This window comes from Bos indicus, chromosome 3, assembly GCF_029378745.1.
Source record: "Bos indicus isolate NIAB-ARS_2022 breed Sahiwal x Tharparkar chromosome 3, NIAB-ARS_B.indTharparkar_mat_pri_1.0, whole genome shotgun sequence".
Classification (NCBI taxonomy): Eukaryota; Metazoa; Chordata; class Mammalia; order Artiodactyla; family Bovidae; genus Bos; species Bos indicus.
In genome coordinates, this window is record NC_091762.1 from 110,156,352 (window position 1) to 110,170,757 (window position 14,406).

Here is a 14,406-nt window from a genome sequence, read left to right on the forward strand (position 1 = left end):
ACACATTAGTCAATTACTTAATGAAAACCCAGAACTGTTAAAATTTGTGAGGTTGCTCTCTTGAAGGCAATTTAAAGGTGGAGATAATTTCAATTACAGAATCAACACTAGGAAAAAAAAAGCAGAGATGTGGAGAAACTGGATCCCTTGTGCATTGCTGGTGGGAATGTAAAACAGTACACCTGTGTGGAAAACAGTATGGTGAGTCCTCAAAAAATTAAACACAGAATTACCATATGATCCAGTTATTCCACTTCTGGGTATGTACTCAAAAGAAACGAAAGCAGGGACTAGAACAAATATTTGTACATCTATCTTCACAGCAGCATTATTCATAATAGCTAGAAGGTGAAAGCAACCCAAGTATCCATCAATAAATGAATAAACAAAATGTGTTATATACATACATGGAAATATTATTCAACCTTAAAAGGGGAGTTCTGACATACGCTACAACATAGATGAACCTTTAAGGCATTACGCTAAGTGAAACTGGCCAGTTTAAAAAGGCCATGTATTATATAATTTCATTTATTTGAAGTGTCCAGGATAGACAAATCCATAAAGACAGAAGCAGATCAGAGATTAGTAGGGGCTAGTGCAGAGGATAAAAGGAATGGTAAGTGACTATTAATGGGTGTGGTCTTTCTTTGAGGGATGATGAAAATGCTTTAGAATCACACAATGGTAATGATTATGCAACTCTGTAAATACACTAAAAACCACTGAAGTGTACATTTTAAGAGGGCAAACTTTATGGGATGAGAATTATGTCTCAATAAAGCTATTCTGAAAAAAATATATCACCTACAATAGCCTATATGATTTGACCCTGTACCTCTCTCCAAAATCATCTCCTACTTTTCTCCTCATAAACTACATGTCAGTCACTACGTCCTTCTAACTCTCTCAAGAATATCCAAGCTCTTTGCTGCTTACGTACTTGCTATTAAACTCATGCCTAAAAGGTTCTTCCTTCAGGTTGTTAAAAGATTGGTTCTATCTCATAATTTGGGACTCAGCTCAAATTATCTCCTAAAAGAAGCCTTCCCTGACCACAGAAACTAAAGTGAATCTCCAACCCCCTCCAGTTTATGACTGTCCCCAGTATTCTTACCTGGAGAATCCCATGGACGGAGGAGCCTGGTAGGCTACAGCCCACTGAGCTACAGCTCAGTCGGACATGACTGAGTGACTTCACCTCACCTCACCTCACCTCACCTCACCTCACCTCAACCTTATGACACTTACCACCATCTGAAACTACCTTAATTTGTCTATTTTCCCCTTTTAGATTTTAAGCTCCATGACAGCAAGGACCCTGCCTCTCTTGTTGCCTTCCTGGCACCTAGGAGTATATGACTTTAGCAGGAGCTCAATAAATATTTGTTAATAAACAAGCAACAGTAAAAATCAAAATATGTCATTATATAAGTTATTCACCATGGAAACTATTGTTTAAACAGAAATCATGTCAATTTGCTAACAGATCTCAGCTGCAATAGCTATTACCTAAAGCCTATCCACTTAGCTGGAACTGTCCCTAAAGACTTCTGCTTACATCTCAGAGAACATGCTGTCCTCATCTCATTTTCTATGCATCAGCAGCTATTAACTATGTCAGAGTTCTTGGGTTTGGGGATCTCTTCTTTCTCCCTTCAGCCTAACTTCCTCTGGTTAGTTCTGAAATCCCAAAAGCTCACAGAAGGTTTAGGTCCCAGATATCTGACCCCCAGATATCTGACCCCCACTGCTAGAAGAGAATAAGACAGTAATCTAGGCTAGTGCTTCGTCAACATAAACATTCATATTTGACACAATCTTTGGATTCTGTAAAAAGAGATACTGATAAAGCAAGCCTAGGCGGAACCTGAGATTCTGCATTTCATACAAGCTCTCAGGTAATAACTATGCTCTTGGTCTGCTGATCACACTTTGAGCAGCACTGGACTAGACAGTGAAGCAGTCAGAGGTAGGTTCTCAGTACACATTCTGGCTGCCAACAGGGAAGGCCTAAACATTATGGCTAGTGTATAACAACCAAATACAGACTAGTGGTTCTTCATTTGCATTCTATGACTTAAAGAGCATTACTATTCTTTCTTTAATTGTAGAATTTCAAAGATTGGCTGAAGCATAAAAATATGACAAATCTTGGTTAAAACTTTTTCAAAAGGAATGCATTGATGACTGGGGAAATAGGATTTCCATTACAGGTAACATTCACCTCCAATATCTGTAAAATAAAGTACATTTGTACATTTAGGTTATTTAGGATTCCCAGCTCCAGATAGGGAAAGAGAAATTAAGAGGACATGAGTGTATCTCAGAGTGTTCATTATCTTTATTGTAGTGATGTCAAAACGCATCAAATGGTACACGTAAAATGTGCAGTTTATTGTATGTCAACTATAAATAAAGCCATACAGAAATGAATAAGTAAATAAATAAATAAAGGACATGCATGCAGGTATCTGAAATCTCTGTCCTGAATGAACTGATTACTTATTAAACAGTAAATACATACAGCTTTGCCTCTGCCTGGAAGTCCTGAAAAACCATGAGAGCAGGACGGAAGTAAAGAATTCAGCAGTTAAGAATGATGACTGCGTTTCACAGAACGACCTCTCAGAATATCACTTTTACAAGCCTTAAAATGATGAGACTATAAATGGAAGAACAGACCTCTGACGATCTGTGTGCAGGTACAATGCTTGTTCCCCAGCCCGGCCATTACTCGGCAGCCTCACCTCTAGGGGCAGGTAGGTATGCTTTTGTTCCTGGCCAACTTGCAGGCAAGGCAGGTGGGGATACTTGAGCTGCAGGTTATATTTCTGCTTGAAATACTGGGCCACTGTGCACTCCACAGTCTGTCCACTCTCCAGCTGCAGAGGAAACCTGTTTGGGGGAAGGGAAAGAGGTGTCATAGTCCAGCATTCAATAACACCTTTCTAGACCTATAACCATGCATGGAGCCAGACTTGACTTCATTCCTTTCCAGCCTCTGTGAACACTCCTGCCACTCATAGGAAAGCAGAGGCAACACAGGGCTCCAAGAGTGAAGCCAAAGATTTGAAAAACAAGTTATACAATGGTCAGATCGTATCTGATTCATCTGTATTTCTAATGTTGAGCGTGAAGTCTGACAAACAGTAGTCACTCATGGTCCAGCACAGTATGAAGTGAAGATTTTAGATGAAATCAGTGACAACTTTCCCCAAGGTCTAACCCAGGATCTCAGCTTTCTTTTTCAGGAGTAAGTTCAGAGAGATTCTAACATTTATAGAACTGAGAAAGAAGCCAGGGAGACACTTGCTCTACAGTAAAAGTCCAAGAAGGAAAGGTAGAGACCAAGAAGGTAAAAATGGTAGGGAGAGTCTCTATCAATGGATCTGGGAATGTTAGGGGAGGGATGCCAAATTCCTACAGTTTATCTTCAAACACAGAGCTCATCCTCAGGGCCAGGTTGGGGGATGGAGAGTGTGAACGGAGTATGTTGAAATATCTTCCTGGTGGCCCTCTTCCACCAGTGGTATGGCTTAGCAGCCCATCAACTTACGTCTGATGGCTGGCAGGGCGGCGGGTAACATTACACACGCGGTATTTCCTCTTCATCTGTCCACAGTGGGTCACTTCCACCTTCAGGCCTGGGATATACACACTGCTTGTCAGAGTTGGAAAAGGTTGCTCATGTGCCCAGGCTTGGCCTCTCGCCTGAATATATCCCAAGGGGATTTCCTTTTAGAACTAAAGAGAAAGTGGCACTGACTCCCCTCCCCACCTGGTTGGGTCCTCACCCTTGGTCTCCTTGGTGAAGCGCACACGAGAAAGTAGCACTGATTCCCCTCCCCACCTGGCTGGGTCCTCACCCTTGATCTCCTTGGTGAAGCGCACACGCTGAGAGTCCGTGAGGGCTTTGGGCTGCTCATCTATGTTCCTGATGTCGAGCACCTCACACATGAACTCAATCACTGGCTGTGCCTTGTAGAAGGCAGTGGCTGAGACTGTGGGGACAGGGTAGGTACAGCTCAACTCAGATTCTGTCTTCCAGAATAAAGGGAGGCACTGCTCTTTACACCCTCTTCCTCATAGGGTATAGGGATGGGGGAGGGCTCCCAGGGCTGCAGGGATTAGACTAGGAGTGTGGTTACAGAGCTGGGAGGGATGAGGCTGGGAGTGTGGTCACTGGACTCAGGGTGCCCCTGGCTCCATAGCTCTCCCCACTCACCATCAATGTTGAGCATCATCTTCCACATGGCAGGGCGCACAGACTGGTGAAAGCCGAACCAGACCTCGCGCCCACCCCCCAGCGGGTGGTAGTAGCCCTCAGGCGGTGAGAAGAAGGAGCGGCCCACAGGGGTGTACCTGGCAGGGACAGGCAGAGAACTGGTCCCTCGGGCACAGGCCCCCACCCTGTGAGGCATCCTGGGCACGGAGGAGCCCTGGCCTGGAAGGCAGGACACCAGGGCTTTAATTCCAGCTCTCATCTTTTACTAGCTGTGTGACTGACCTTGTACAAGACTCTACCCTTTTTCTGCCCTGCAGAGACAGATGGGGTGAGGTCCAAAAATAACTAAAAGGGACAGGACCAAAGCTTTGTACCACCTAATTGTATATGCACACTTGCCTGGCATACAGTAGGGTTTCAAAGAATTTTTTATTTGAAAGGCATACTGCGGGACCTTAAAATATATGCTCACTTCCCTCCTCCTCCCATACACTTCTGCCACCACTAGTAGCCCAGATATTAACTACACCAAGTACCTCATGGATGCCAGGTGCCTCATGGCTACATCCAGGGCTTGTACAGACTCCAGGGGAACAGGGATCTGGCCACTGACCAAGGCTTCATGCAGCATGCGCCAGCTCACAATGGCCAGCCACTTGATGGAGACCTTGAAGATTCGATCCTTCCCTTCCCCAGGGATTGTCACCTCAAAGTCAACCTTCAGGAAAGAGGAAGGAGTGAGAGATTTCCAATGCTTTCCCACAGTTCAATGTTCTTGCCCTGCCCCTACTGTCCCTAACCCCTAAGATTTGCCAAGAATCTGCTTCTTAGGCTGATAAGGACTCACAGTGAAGACTTCTGAGTAAATCCAGCCCCTAAGTCTCCAGCCATCTTGGCTCAGTGTATCTCTCTGCCCCTCTCAAACACACTTAGTAGGAAGTCCTTCAGGTCTATTTTAAGTCTAATCTCAGTCTGTTTGGGACACAGACAGACATACAGTAGGCTAAATAAACATAAGCACCTACCCATTCCTCAACCTAAAACACACTTTCTCAGCACAAACAATGAAAGGGATGTGCGAACATCAGACTCCAAATAGGCTTACTTGAGCTCTGTCCCTCCCCAGACCCTTGACAGGTCCAGCATGACTCTCAACCGTACCCGTTCATTGCCAATGGGCAGTGCTGTGACAGTGTAAATGTTCTTCTTTCCATCATACACGGGCTTGCGGTCACCAAATATCTGAGGCTTGAAATGCTGGACCATGTATTCCACCACTTCCCTGTGGAGAATGGGAAAGGCCAGAGGAAGCTGAAAGACTACTATTTCAAACTCCTAGAACTAATTTAAAGTCCAGGCCATGTTCCATCTACCTACCAGCTACTAATTCTGTCCTACCAGCTACTAATCTCTATAACAGTGCTTCTCAAGCTTCATATGAATGACCTGGAGATATAAAATGCAGATTCTGATTCAGCAGATTTAGAGCTAAGTCTGATGTTCTACATCTCTAACGTGCTGTCAGGTGGTATTTTTGGTCCTTGGATCACCAAGGCTCCAAAGGACCCAAAAGGGTGATTGTGAGTGCCTTCTGAACAAAAGAGGAAGCCGAGGGGACAAGAGCTTAATCTCAGGGTCCATCCAGAATCAGGAACAAAAATCCAGGCTGATAAATGGATAATCAAAAAAGGTAGAGGAAGAAGCCTGAGTTGGAATAGGAATAAAGTGTGGAAGAAGAACTTCATCTCTTCCATCTCTCTCTGAAGCCTTTAGTTCTACCATCCTGTTTTCTCTCCATTATTCTCTCTTTCTTGATTTCACTTCCTGTCCTCTGTATTTAGATTCCAGAATATCCATCTATCCTTCAAAATCCCAACCCATCTGACCTCTTCACTTTCAAAATCAAACATCTTGAATACTGCCAGATAAAAAGACTGAGAATATTATTGGAAGCCAACTGTAAACACATGCTTTCAATGTCAATTAGGCCTCGGTGCTGCCCAGCAATCTTTTTCTTAACTCTGATCACTTCCATCCTCGTAGGTTGTGGCAAACCTTCTCCACTACCCCCGGAACAATAGCACCCATTCCTACCTCAGATCAAAAAGCATCTTTTATAATTTTGAAAAGAACACAGTGTAGAAGGCAAGGCCACCCTCAAGTTTCCAGACATATAAACAAACACATTTATATACACAAGCCTTTCCTTTTTCTTTCCTCTCACACTTGAAATATCCCTTCTATGTATAAATTTTTAAGTATCTGAAAATATGTTCAACATCACTCATTAGAGAAATACAATTTAAAATCAGACCAAGATATAATTCTCTACTTACCAGAATGCCAATGATTAAAAAATCCAATATATCGAATTGGTGCAGATATGGGGGGATACCTTACTAATGGGGATATAAATTGGTATAACTTACCTTAAAAACAAAACAAAACAAAAACTGGCACTACCTCAAAAATGGTGAATGTACTATGCCAGCAATTCTAGTCCTAGGACTTTATCCTACAGATACACTCATATTTGAGAGCAAAAATGTATCTCTATTAATAGTCTACAGAGTTTCATTTTTGTAGCAAAAGTTTAGACTTGACCTAGATGCTCCTGAAGAGATTATTATTAAATATCTTATAATAAAGAATGAGGCACCTGTAGGTACTGATATGTATCACTTTCCAAAGTACGTTGCTCAATGGAAAAAGCAAGGTGCAGGGCAAGATGTATAAGATTCTGTATTCCGCGTGTTTTAAAATGTTTGTATACAGATATGCTTGTATATGTATAGAAAAATATCTGGAAGTGTACTGAAGGGTAATAACAAATGCATCTGGGGAAAGGGACTAGGGGACTGGAGGTCAGGGTAATAGGAGACATTTTTCACTGTTACTCTTTCTGTAATATTAAAAACTTTTTTTATACTGTGCATGAATAGTTTTCAAATAATAACAAAATAAATTAATTTTAAGAAGAACTATTACTTCTTCTAAGGCTAATTCCTCAAATTGTGTATCCTGTATGTCCTCCTGCCTTGGCCAGAACATCCCACTCATTCCTTTTCTCTCTGTCCTGTACCTTTAACCTCTCCTACACTAGCTCCTTCTTGGTTTATAAACATATCCATGTCTCATTCTTAAAAATTTTTCATTTATTAATTTCAACAAACAATGAAATGCAGCAGGCTTGAGCCCTATAATCTTCTCAAGCCAACACATTCCTTCTCTCCCATGCTTCACTGTCAACTTATCTAGAAAAAAGCTATCTGCTCTCACTATCCCTACCACATCACCTTCCACTTATTTCCTAACTCACTCTTACCAACTGAGCCACCAGGGAAGCCCCTATTCCTTAACTTACTCTTAGATTACTAGCCCAACTCCTCCACTGGAACAGCTGTAGCAAAAGGTTATCAATAGTCTCCAAATAGCCAAATCCAGTGATCTATTTCAACATTTACCTTAAGTTAGAATCTCTTCCTGGAAAACGTTCTTGAATTTGGTGATACCACCTTCAACGAGTTTTTCTTTTACCTCTCTGGATTCTTTTAAGGCTGTGAGACTCAGGAAAACAAGGACTACCTGACTTAATGGCTTAAATGTGCATCACTTACCGGTTGACTCTGCGAGGACACTTATCTGGCTTGATATCCACTTCGTAGTGATAGACGTCAATCTTAGGGATGTCCACTTCAAAGTAATTGGCCAGGAGCTTGATTGGTTTCCCCACAGTGCCAATGCCAGGCCGGCGAGGTGCCTGGAACACCTGCTGCAGGGGGGGCAGGTAGGCGCCTGCAGCTACAAGACAGAAAGCCTGGTGAGGGTAAAGTCTGGTAATCTCCTTACCACTCAGATCAGAGAAAGCACAAGACTTCCTAGCATGAGAGCAGCAGAGTGTAGGGGAAGCCTCTTTCCTGCCTACCCAACCTGAATGAGGACTTCCACTGGTTAAAACCCAGGCCATTTTTTTTTCCTTCCAGTTAGGAAAATTACCCTTGTTATCTATCTTAAATTCATCAAGTGAGTACATAATAACTTCCTATTACAGGTTAAATAAAGGGACTAAATTTGGCTCTTTCTTTCCTCTACTAGATTGAGACATCTGCCTCCACCAGGTACCCAGCAGACCCTATTACCTGTCAGCTAGATGCTCACTTCACTCATCACCATCCTGAACACACAAAAAAGCATCACCTTAAAGCTCCTCCAACTGCAGGCAGGAGGAAGACCTAAAGAAGGCCAAGTGCCAGGGAAAGGGGTTGGGTGGGGCAACAAGCAAGGAAGAAGGCCAATGTCTGGGAAAAGATTAAGGCAACAGAATGGCTGAGGTTGGAAAAGGAGAAAAGGCTAACAGGACAGATTCTGGAGACCAAGGAAAGGAGAGAGGCTGACACAGGGAGCTGCTACAGAGGCTAGAACTGGAGGTCACAGCAGAAAAATTCTTGAATTGGGAAGGAGGAAAGGCTGGAATAGGGGCTGGGGCAAGATAGGTTAGAGCTGACAGCCTAGGCAGGAAGTAAGGCTGCTAGTGGGGAGAGAACGAAGCAAAAGTTCAAAAGAAGAAAAATCTAGGGAATGAAGGTCCGCTAAACATAGGTGACTAAGGCAAGAGCAGGCTAGAGTAGAGGACTTAGGAAGGAGGGGCAGCAATTATCATGCTGGAGAAGATGAGATTACTGGCTCTGGGAAGAATACAAGATTCTCCAGGCCCACATCTCCTTCCACACAGAGGGCCCCAACAGTTGCAGTAGGGGTCAATTTTAAGACACCAGAGGCCCCTGAGAAAGGGCTAGGGCTGGGCCAACTCCCACTACTTTCTCCTCTTTTGCCACCAGCCTGATTGCTGCCCCTAGTTTTATTTTCTAGCTTGAGAGGAAAGGGAAGACAAAAGGAAAACTGCCTAAGAGAACCCTTTGTCCACATCTACTATTGTCCTGGCCAAGAGAGGACCAGCCCAGTTGGGAGGAGAGAGGGATAAAACAGCCGAGAACCTCCCATTATCAGAGAGATCTGCTTTCACAGTTGGCCAGGCTGGGGGGATGGGGCATATCCTCAGCTGGGGGGGTCAGGAAGAGGTCAGACCCCTTCAAGGAGGGGCATGCTTCCCAGAGCTAACTGCTGTGTCTCCTTCTAACCACTGGTCAAGCCTACCCTACAGGGAAACTTAGAGAAATGGAGGCCCAGCCTGGGGAGAAAAGGCCTTCAGAACACAGCTACCTGGGGAAGTAAAAGCTTAACTACTAGCCCCTGGCCACCAACTGTAGAAAGAGCTGGACAGACATTATATACAAGCCATAGTCAGACATACACATCCAAACACATACTTAGACCTGGACAGTTTACCTTCGTACACATACCCCTCACCAACCTAGACTGTGAGTTCTTCAAAGATACAAAGACTGTATGTATCTGCCTTGGTCACTGCTGAATCTCCAGTGTCTGGCATACAGGAGGTGTTCAACACACAGATAAGAAACCAATTAACAAACAGAACCGTAGACAGACCACAAAGACCACACAAGCACAAGCGCACACGCACGCACACACACCTGCAAACTGCTCAGAAACAATTATAAATCCAGCTCAGAACAAACAAGACCCTAGAGGAAGTAGCTGGTAAGAGATACCCTTCCCCTCCCCAAGTTCTTACATTCCATTCACCTCCTTAGCCTCCCAGGCTGAATAATTGTTTGGAGTCTTGGGAGAAAGACATCCCCTAGAGCTAGGGGCTGGGTAGAAATGATGGGGGATGGGACAGACACTCTAGCCTCAGAGGCTTCTCTTCCTCAGAAATAGGACTACACACCAGGCTTAGCCTTAGGCACCCTCCATTCCTAGGAGGCTCTGAGAAAACAGGGAGGCCCCCACCCTCCCCTTCATACCCAAACTAGGGAAGGCAGCAGGAAGAGAGAACCTCTCTCCCACCCCATCCTCCTGCAAGTCTTACGGCAGTACAAAGTTCCCCCAACCCCACCCTGCCCCCAGCTTTTAGTCTGAGAAAGGGAGACACTTCCCTTCAGACCCAGACAGGGACAGACGGCCACTTTGTGATGCAGATGAGGGCCCCAGCACGGAGGACAAAGCTTGGGCCTTGGGGGAAGGGGGCGGGGCCGTCCTCTGCAGACAAAAGCAAGGAGGGAGGGGCTATGAAAAGGACACTCCCCCTCCCCCATCCCCAACCAGCCCTGGGAAGGAAAAGTAACAGCCGAAAGGCCTGGCTCAGGGACCCCTTCCCTGCAGTTCTGAGGCCCACATAGCTACCAATAAGCTAGACTACCCATTCAAAAGACAAACTCAAGGCTGGGTTAGCTGTCCAGTAAGCGAAGAGGAAGAGGACAAACTCTTCAAAAAGAATTTATCCACACACTAAGTACACACAAATTATTAGATAGCCATACAATGTACTTAACCATTTATGTTCACAATGGAATGTGACTCAATTCAAAAAATAAAGATGTACTTGTGTCAAGGCCTAGACATTAGTTGGTTCCACAGATAAATCAGACACCAACTCCACCCTCTAGGAGCTCCTAGTCCAGTATATGTGCTTGAAACACACCTAAGCACAGACGGCACATCTGGCCTTGAGCCCAGTGAAGCCAGAAACAATACACTGCTTTGTGTACTATGTCCTCCAACCTCCAAGAAAATAGTCCTAGCCTAGGAAGGAGGCACTTATGGGATCCCTCTACTCACAGCTTCCAGAATGAATTTCAATTACACCCTTTGATGAGGTAAAGCCTGCCCCATCAGGCTACAGCCAACTCCAGATACCAGGCTCTAGTTCCTTCCGTAGAAGCTTATTTATTGTAACAACAACCAAAAACAAAACGTTAATTTTTTCATCACTCTCGAGACCACTAGGAATTCATCAGAATAAAATCACAAGCAGTCTGGTATGGGTGCCAGCTCCCATCAACCCATCTGGACTTCCGTGTCCTACTACTCTAGCTCCAGGGGTTGTTGCAAGTAGTCTCTAGCCCAGAAAACCAAGAGAGTTCATGGAAGGGAGAGAGCAGCCTAAGAGAAAAGGAAGTATTAATAGTTTTCTGAAGTTGGTTGCCCCCTGCATTCCACCTTAAGGCTTATACAGCCTTTACAAGGTTGTTTCCATCTTGGTGAAAGTAGTCACTAAATACTTAAAAGATCACTGAATGAATGACTTGAATGAGTTGGCAAGAGTTATTTCCTTAAGGGTATAAGATCTGGTATAAAAGACAAAGATGCTTGCTTCAACCAGAAATGAAATTCATGTCCCAAATGAAATAAAATTCATGTCCCAAATGGAAATTCTATTCTCCCCTCCAGATCAAATGGAAGTAGTGAGACAAGATCTAAAAGATTCCCAGGTCCAGACTGCTCCTCCCACCAAAAAGATAAGACACCCAGAACACAGGAGGTGCCACCACCCTCACCCCATCCAGGGACTCTGGCCTTCTTGGGACAGCCCTGCCTCAGTTTCCCCTCTAATCTCCTTTTCTCCTGATTGTGAATAAGGAGAAGTTAAGGCTATCACCTGGGACACACTATGATGAAGGCTATAAACTTCCCCGTACCCCACACAACTTATATATGACAAAAGGCTAGCCTGACAACGCTGGGTCTAACAACATGGCTCTGACAATTTCTGGGGAGTAGAGAGAGCAAAAAGAAAAGATACCCAGTAGGGGACAGCAACCATAAAAACATTAAGGCATAGAAAGATTAGGCTGTCAACTCAGGAAACATTCAAATAGAGAGGTCATTATCCTTGGATTAAAAGATCCCAACTCTGCTCGCTATTGAACCAGAAACATGCAAACCAGGCAAACAATCCCTTCTACGGAAACCTGGTCCTGGCTTTGGTCCCTCAGCAACCAATACATTCTCTAGGGCCTGTCTTCAAGTAGGACCTGTCCCTAACCTAAAACATTGCTCCCATGTCTTTCCTCATCCTAGTGGCAGAAGAAGAAACTTGTCCATTTCCCTCAACCTATTCTTGGCAAATTGAGACTGAAGGTTTCAGAGCCAAGCCAAAGACCCCCAAGATGGGGAAGGGACCCATTTCCATTTGTGTCCTGCTAGTATAACCTAAGAGAGACTACACCCCATCAGCGCGCTCCTTTTACCAAGTCAACCTGGCGGGATTAGGGGTAGTGGGGTTCGGGCGGCCACGCCCCCACCACATCGGGCAGCCCCTTCCAGCTGCCTCCGCGCATGCTCCGGCGCCTCCACTCCAGCTCCCAGACTTAAGGGGGGGAATCCCAGGGCTGGATCCCCACCCACTGCCCCCTGACCCTCACCCCCACGTCAGGCCCGGCTGGGGCGGAGCTCACAGCCCAGCTCTGGCGCCTTCTCCCAAAAGACATCAACCCAGCCCAACCCATACCGGCTGAGCCCCCGCCCAGGGCATGCGGCAGCTCTGGGCCCATTTGTGTCGACCCCCCTCTCCTGGACACCTGGAGCCCGCCCCCTGCCACCTGCCGGGCCTCTCCCAAGGCCTCCTGGTACCTCCAGGAGTCCTCCTGTGCGTTCAGGCCCTTCTTCCAAAGCACTTCCCACCTCCACGAGTGCATACAGGCTCCTTTGATAAATGGCCCCCGTCTCAGAGCTTCCCTTCGCAAGGTTTCCCCCGGAACTGCACACAGCCCCCTTCAAACTGGGCCCCCCATCCCAGAAGAGCCCCGTTCCCCACTCAGGAAACCCTTCCTCACTCCGAAATCCTGTTCTTCACGCGAGAGTCCCCTAGTCCTTGGAGCATGCACCGTCCCCGCTCCTGGGGGCCCTTACCTGCTCCCGAGGGTCCCGCTTCCATCCCATATACCCGTGCGGAGATCAGGCGGCCCGGAGACTGTGGAGTCCAGCGTGAGGGGCCTAGGTACCCCGCACGTTTGCTGCCTGGGCTCCCGGGCCGGGCTCGGCTGCCCCCCCAAGCCCGGCCGCTCGCGCCGCCGCCCCCGCAGCCTCCGTTGCCGCCGCCGCCGCGGAGCCTGCAGCAGCTCCCCCTGCGAGCGCCCGGCCAGCTGCCAGTGCGCAGGCGCGACCGCCAGGCCCAGGGGGCGGACGGGAACGAGTCAAACGGGGCGCTCCGACGGCAACAAAGGCCAATGGAGAGGGGCGGGGGCACCGGGGACCGGAGGCAGCGGCCCCTGGCGGTCACCCATTGCCATGCAGCCCGGCGGGAGGGCTCCGGTAAAGGCGCCGCGGAACCGCGCAGTGGCGTAAGTGGGGCGGGGCGGGAGGACAACACACCCCCCACCCCCACCCCGCAGCAGCCTCCGGCCTTGTCTTTTCCCCAAACATGTTCCTCCAAGCCTACACACAACCTCCCCCCATTCGCACAGAGCCACGCGCACATTGCCACCTCATTCCCAGGCCACCCTCACACACTCCGAGAGCCCCAACACCCAGGGGCCCTGCCTCCCACCTCTCCTCCCAATCACCCTCATCCTTCAAGCCTCGGCTGCAAAGCGACTGCCTCCGCGAAGCCTTTCTCCGTCCCTAGTCACTGAACTCACTGACGCCACCCTCTCTTCCAGGCCGAGTACTGGGCGCTGAGACCAGAGATATGAAAGAGACGCTGCCTACCCTGGAAGATGTCACCGTCTCAACTTAAGTGCATCTACTGAGCTCTACCTATGGGCTGGGAAGCACCTGTCTCCACTTTCTCACTTACAGCTCACGCCTGAATTCAGTCAATCCACTTCTGACCTCACCATGTCACTTAAAACACTTTTTGTGTCAAAATTCAAAGAATAATTTTCAATTATTTCGCTGCAGCATCTGACACTGTGCCTCTCCTTCCTTTTTGAGTCTTTTATTTGGCTTCAGCATTTTCTGAGGTCTCCTATTGCCTAAGTCCTTTTCGGTTTTCTTCAAGAGCCCCCCCTCTTGTTTTTGATCCATTAGAAAAGTGTTCACCTTGTTTTCAAACCTAGCTGTCTTCTCATTCTACTCTCCACTTTTTTGCTTAAAGGTCTCATCCATTCTTATGGCTTAACTATCCTTCCAAATCTCTATTTCTAACCATGTCTCAGACTCATTTCCAAGTGTCTGCTGGACAGCTCCACCTGGATCTACCAGCATTTCAAATTTAAAGAGTTCAAAACCAAACTCATCTTTCCTCCCACAAAAGTGCTTGCCCTATACCTCCTGTCTCTACAAAGGGCACCTTCATCCCAGAAATGACAGTTTCT

At 46.6% G+C, this 14,406-nt stretch overlaps 1 protein-coding gene across 3 annotated transcripts in view; it reads right to left on the bottom strand.

Annotated features, from left to right (window-relative positions):
- The window catches only part of AGO1 (argonaute RISC component 1), a 35,212-nt gene extending 21,982 nt beyond the window's left edge, over positions 1-13,230 (bottom strand). The window contains exons 1-8 of one of the 3 annotated variants that reach the window (XM_070786846.1): positions 13,001-13,230; positions 7,846-8,029; positions 5,390-5,510; positions 4,765-4,946; positions 4,229-4,365; positions 3,870-4,004; positions 3,560-3,647; positions 2,751-2,898 (exon numbers count right to left, since the gene is read on the bottom strand). In XM_070786846.1, the coding sequence (XP_070642947.1) occupies positions 2,751-2,898; positions 3,560-3,647; positions 3,870-4,004; positions 4,229-4,365; positions 4,765-4,946; positions 5,390-5,510; positions 7,846-8,029; positions 13,001-13,025 (1,020 nt within the window). In that variant the 5' untranslated portion in view covers positions 13,026-13,230. Of the gene's footprint in view, positions 1-2,750; positions 2,899-3,559; positions 3,648-3,869; positions 4,005-4,228; positions 4,448-4,764; positions 4,947-5,389; positions 5,511-7,845; positions 8,030-13,000 lie in introns of those variants that run through there. The other 2 variants (XM_019957856.2, XM_070786847.1) reach the window with 2 other exon arrangements.
- Between the last annotated feature and the right edge of the window lie 1,176 nt (positions 13,231-14,406).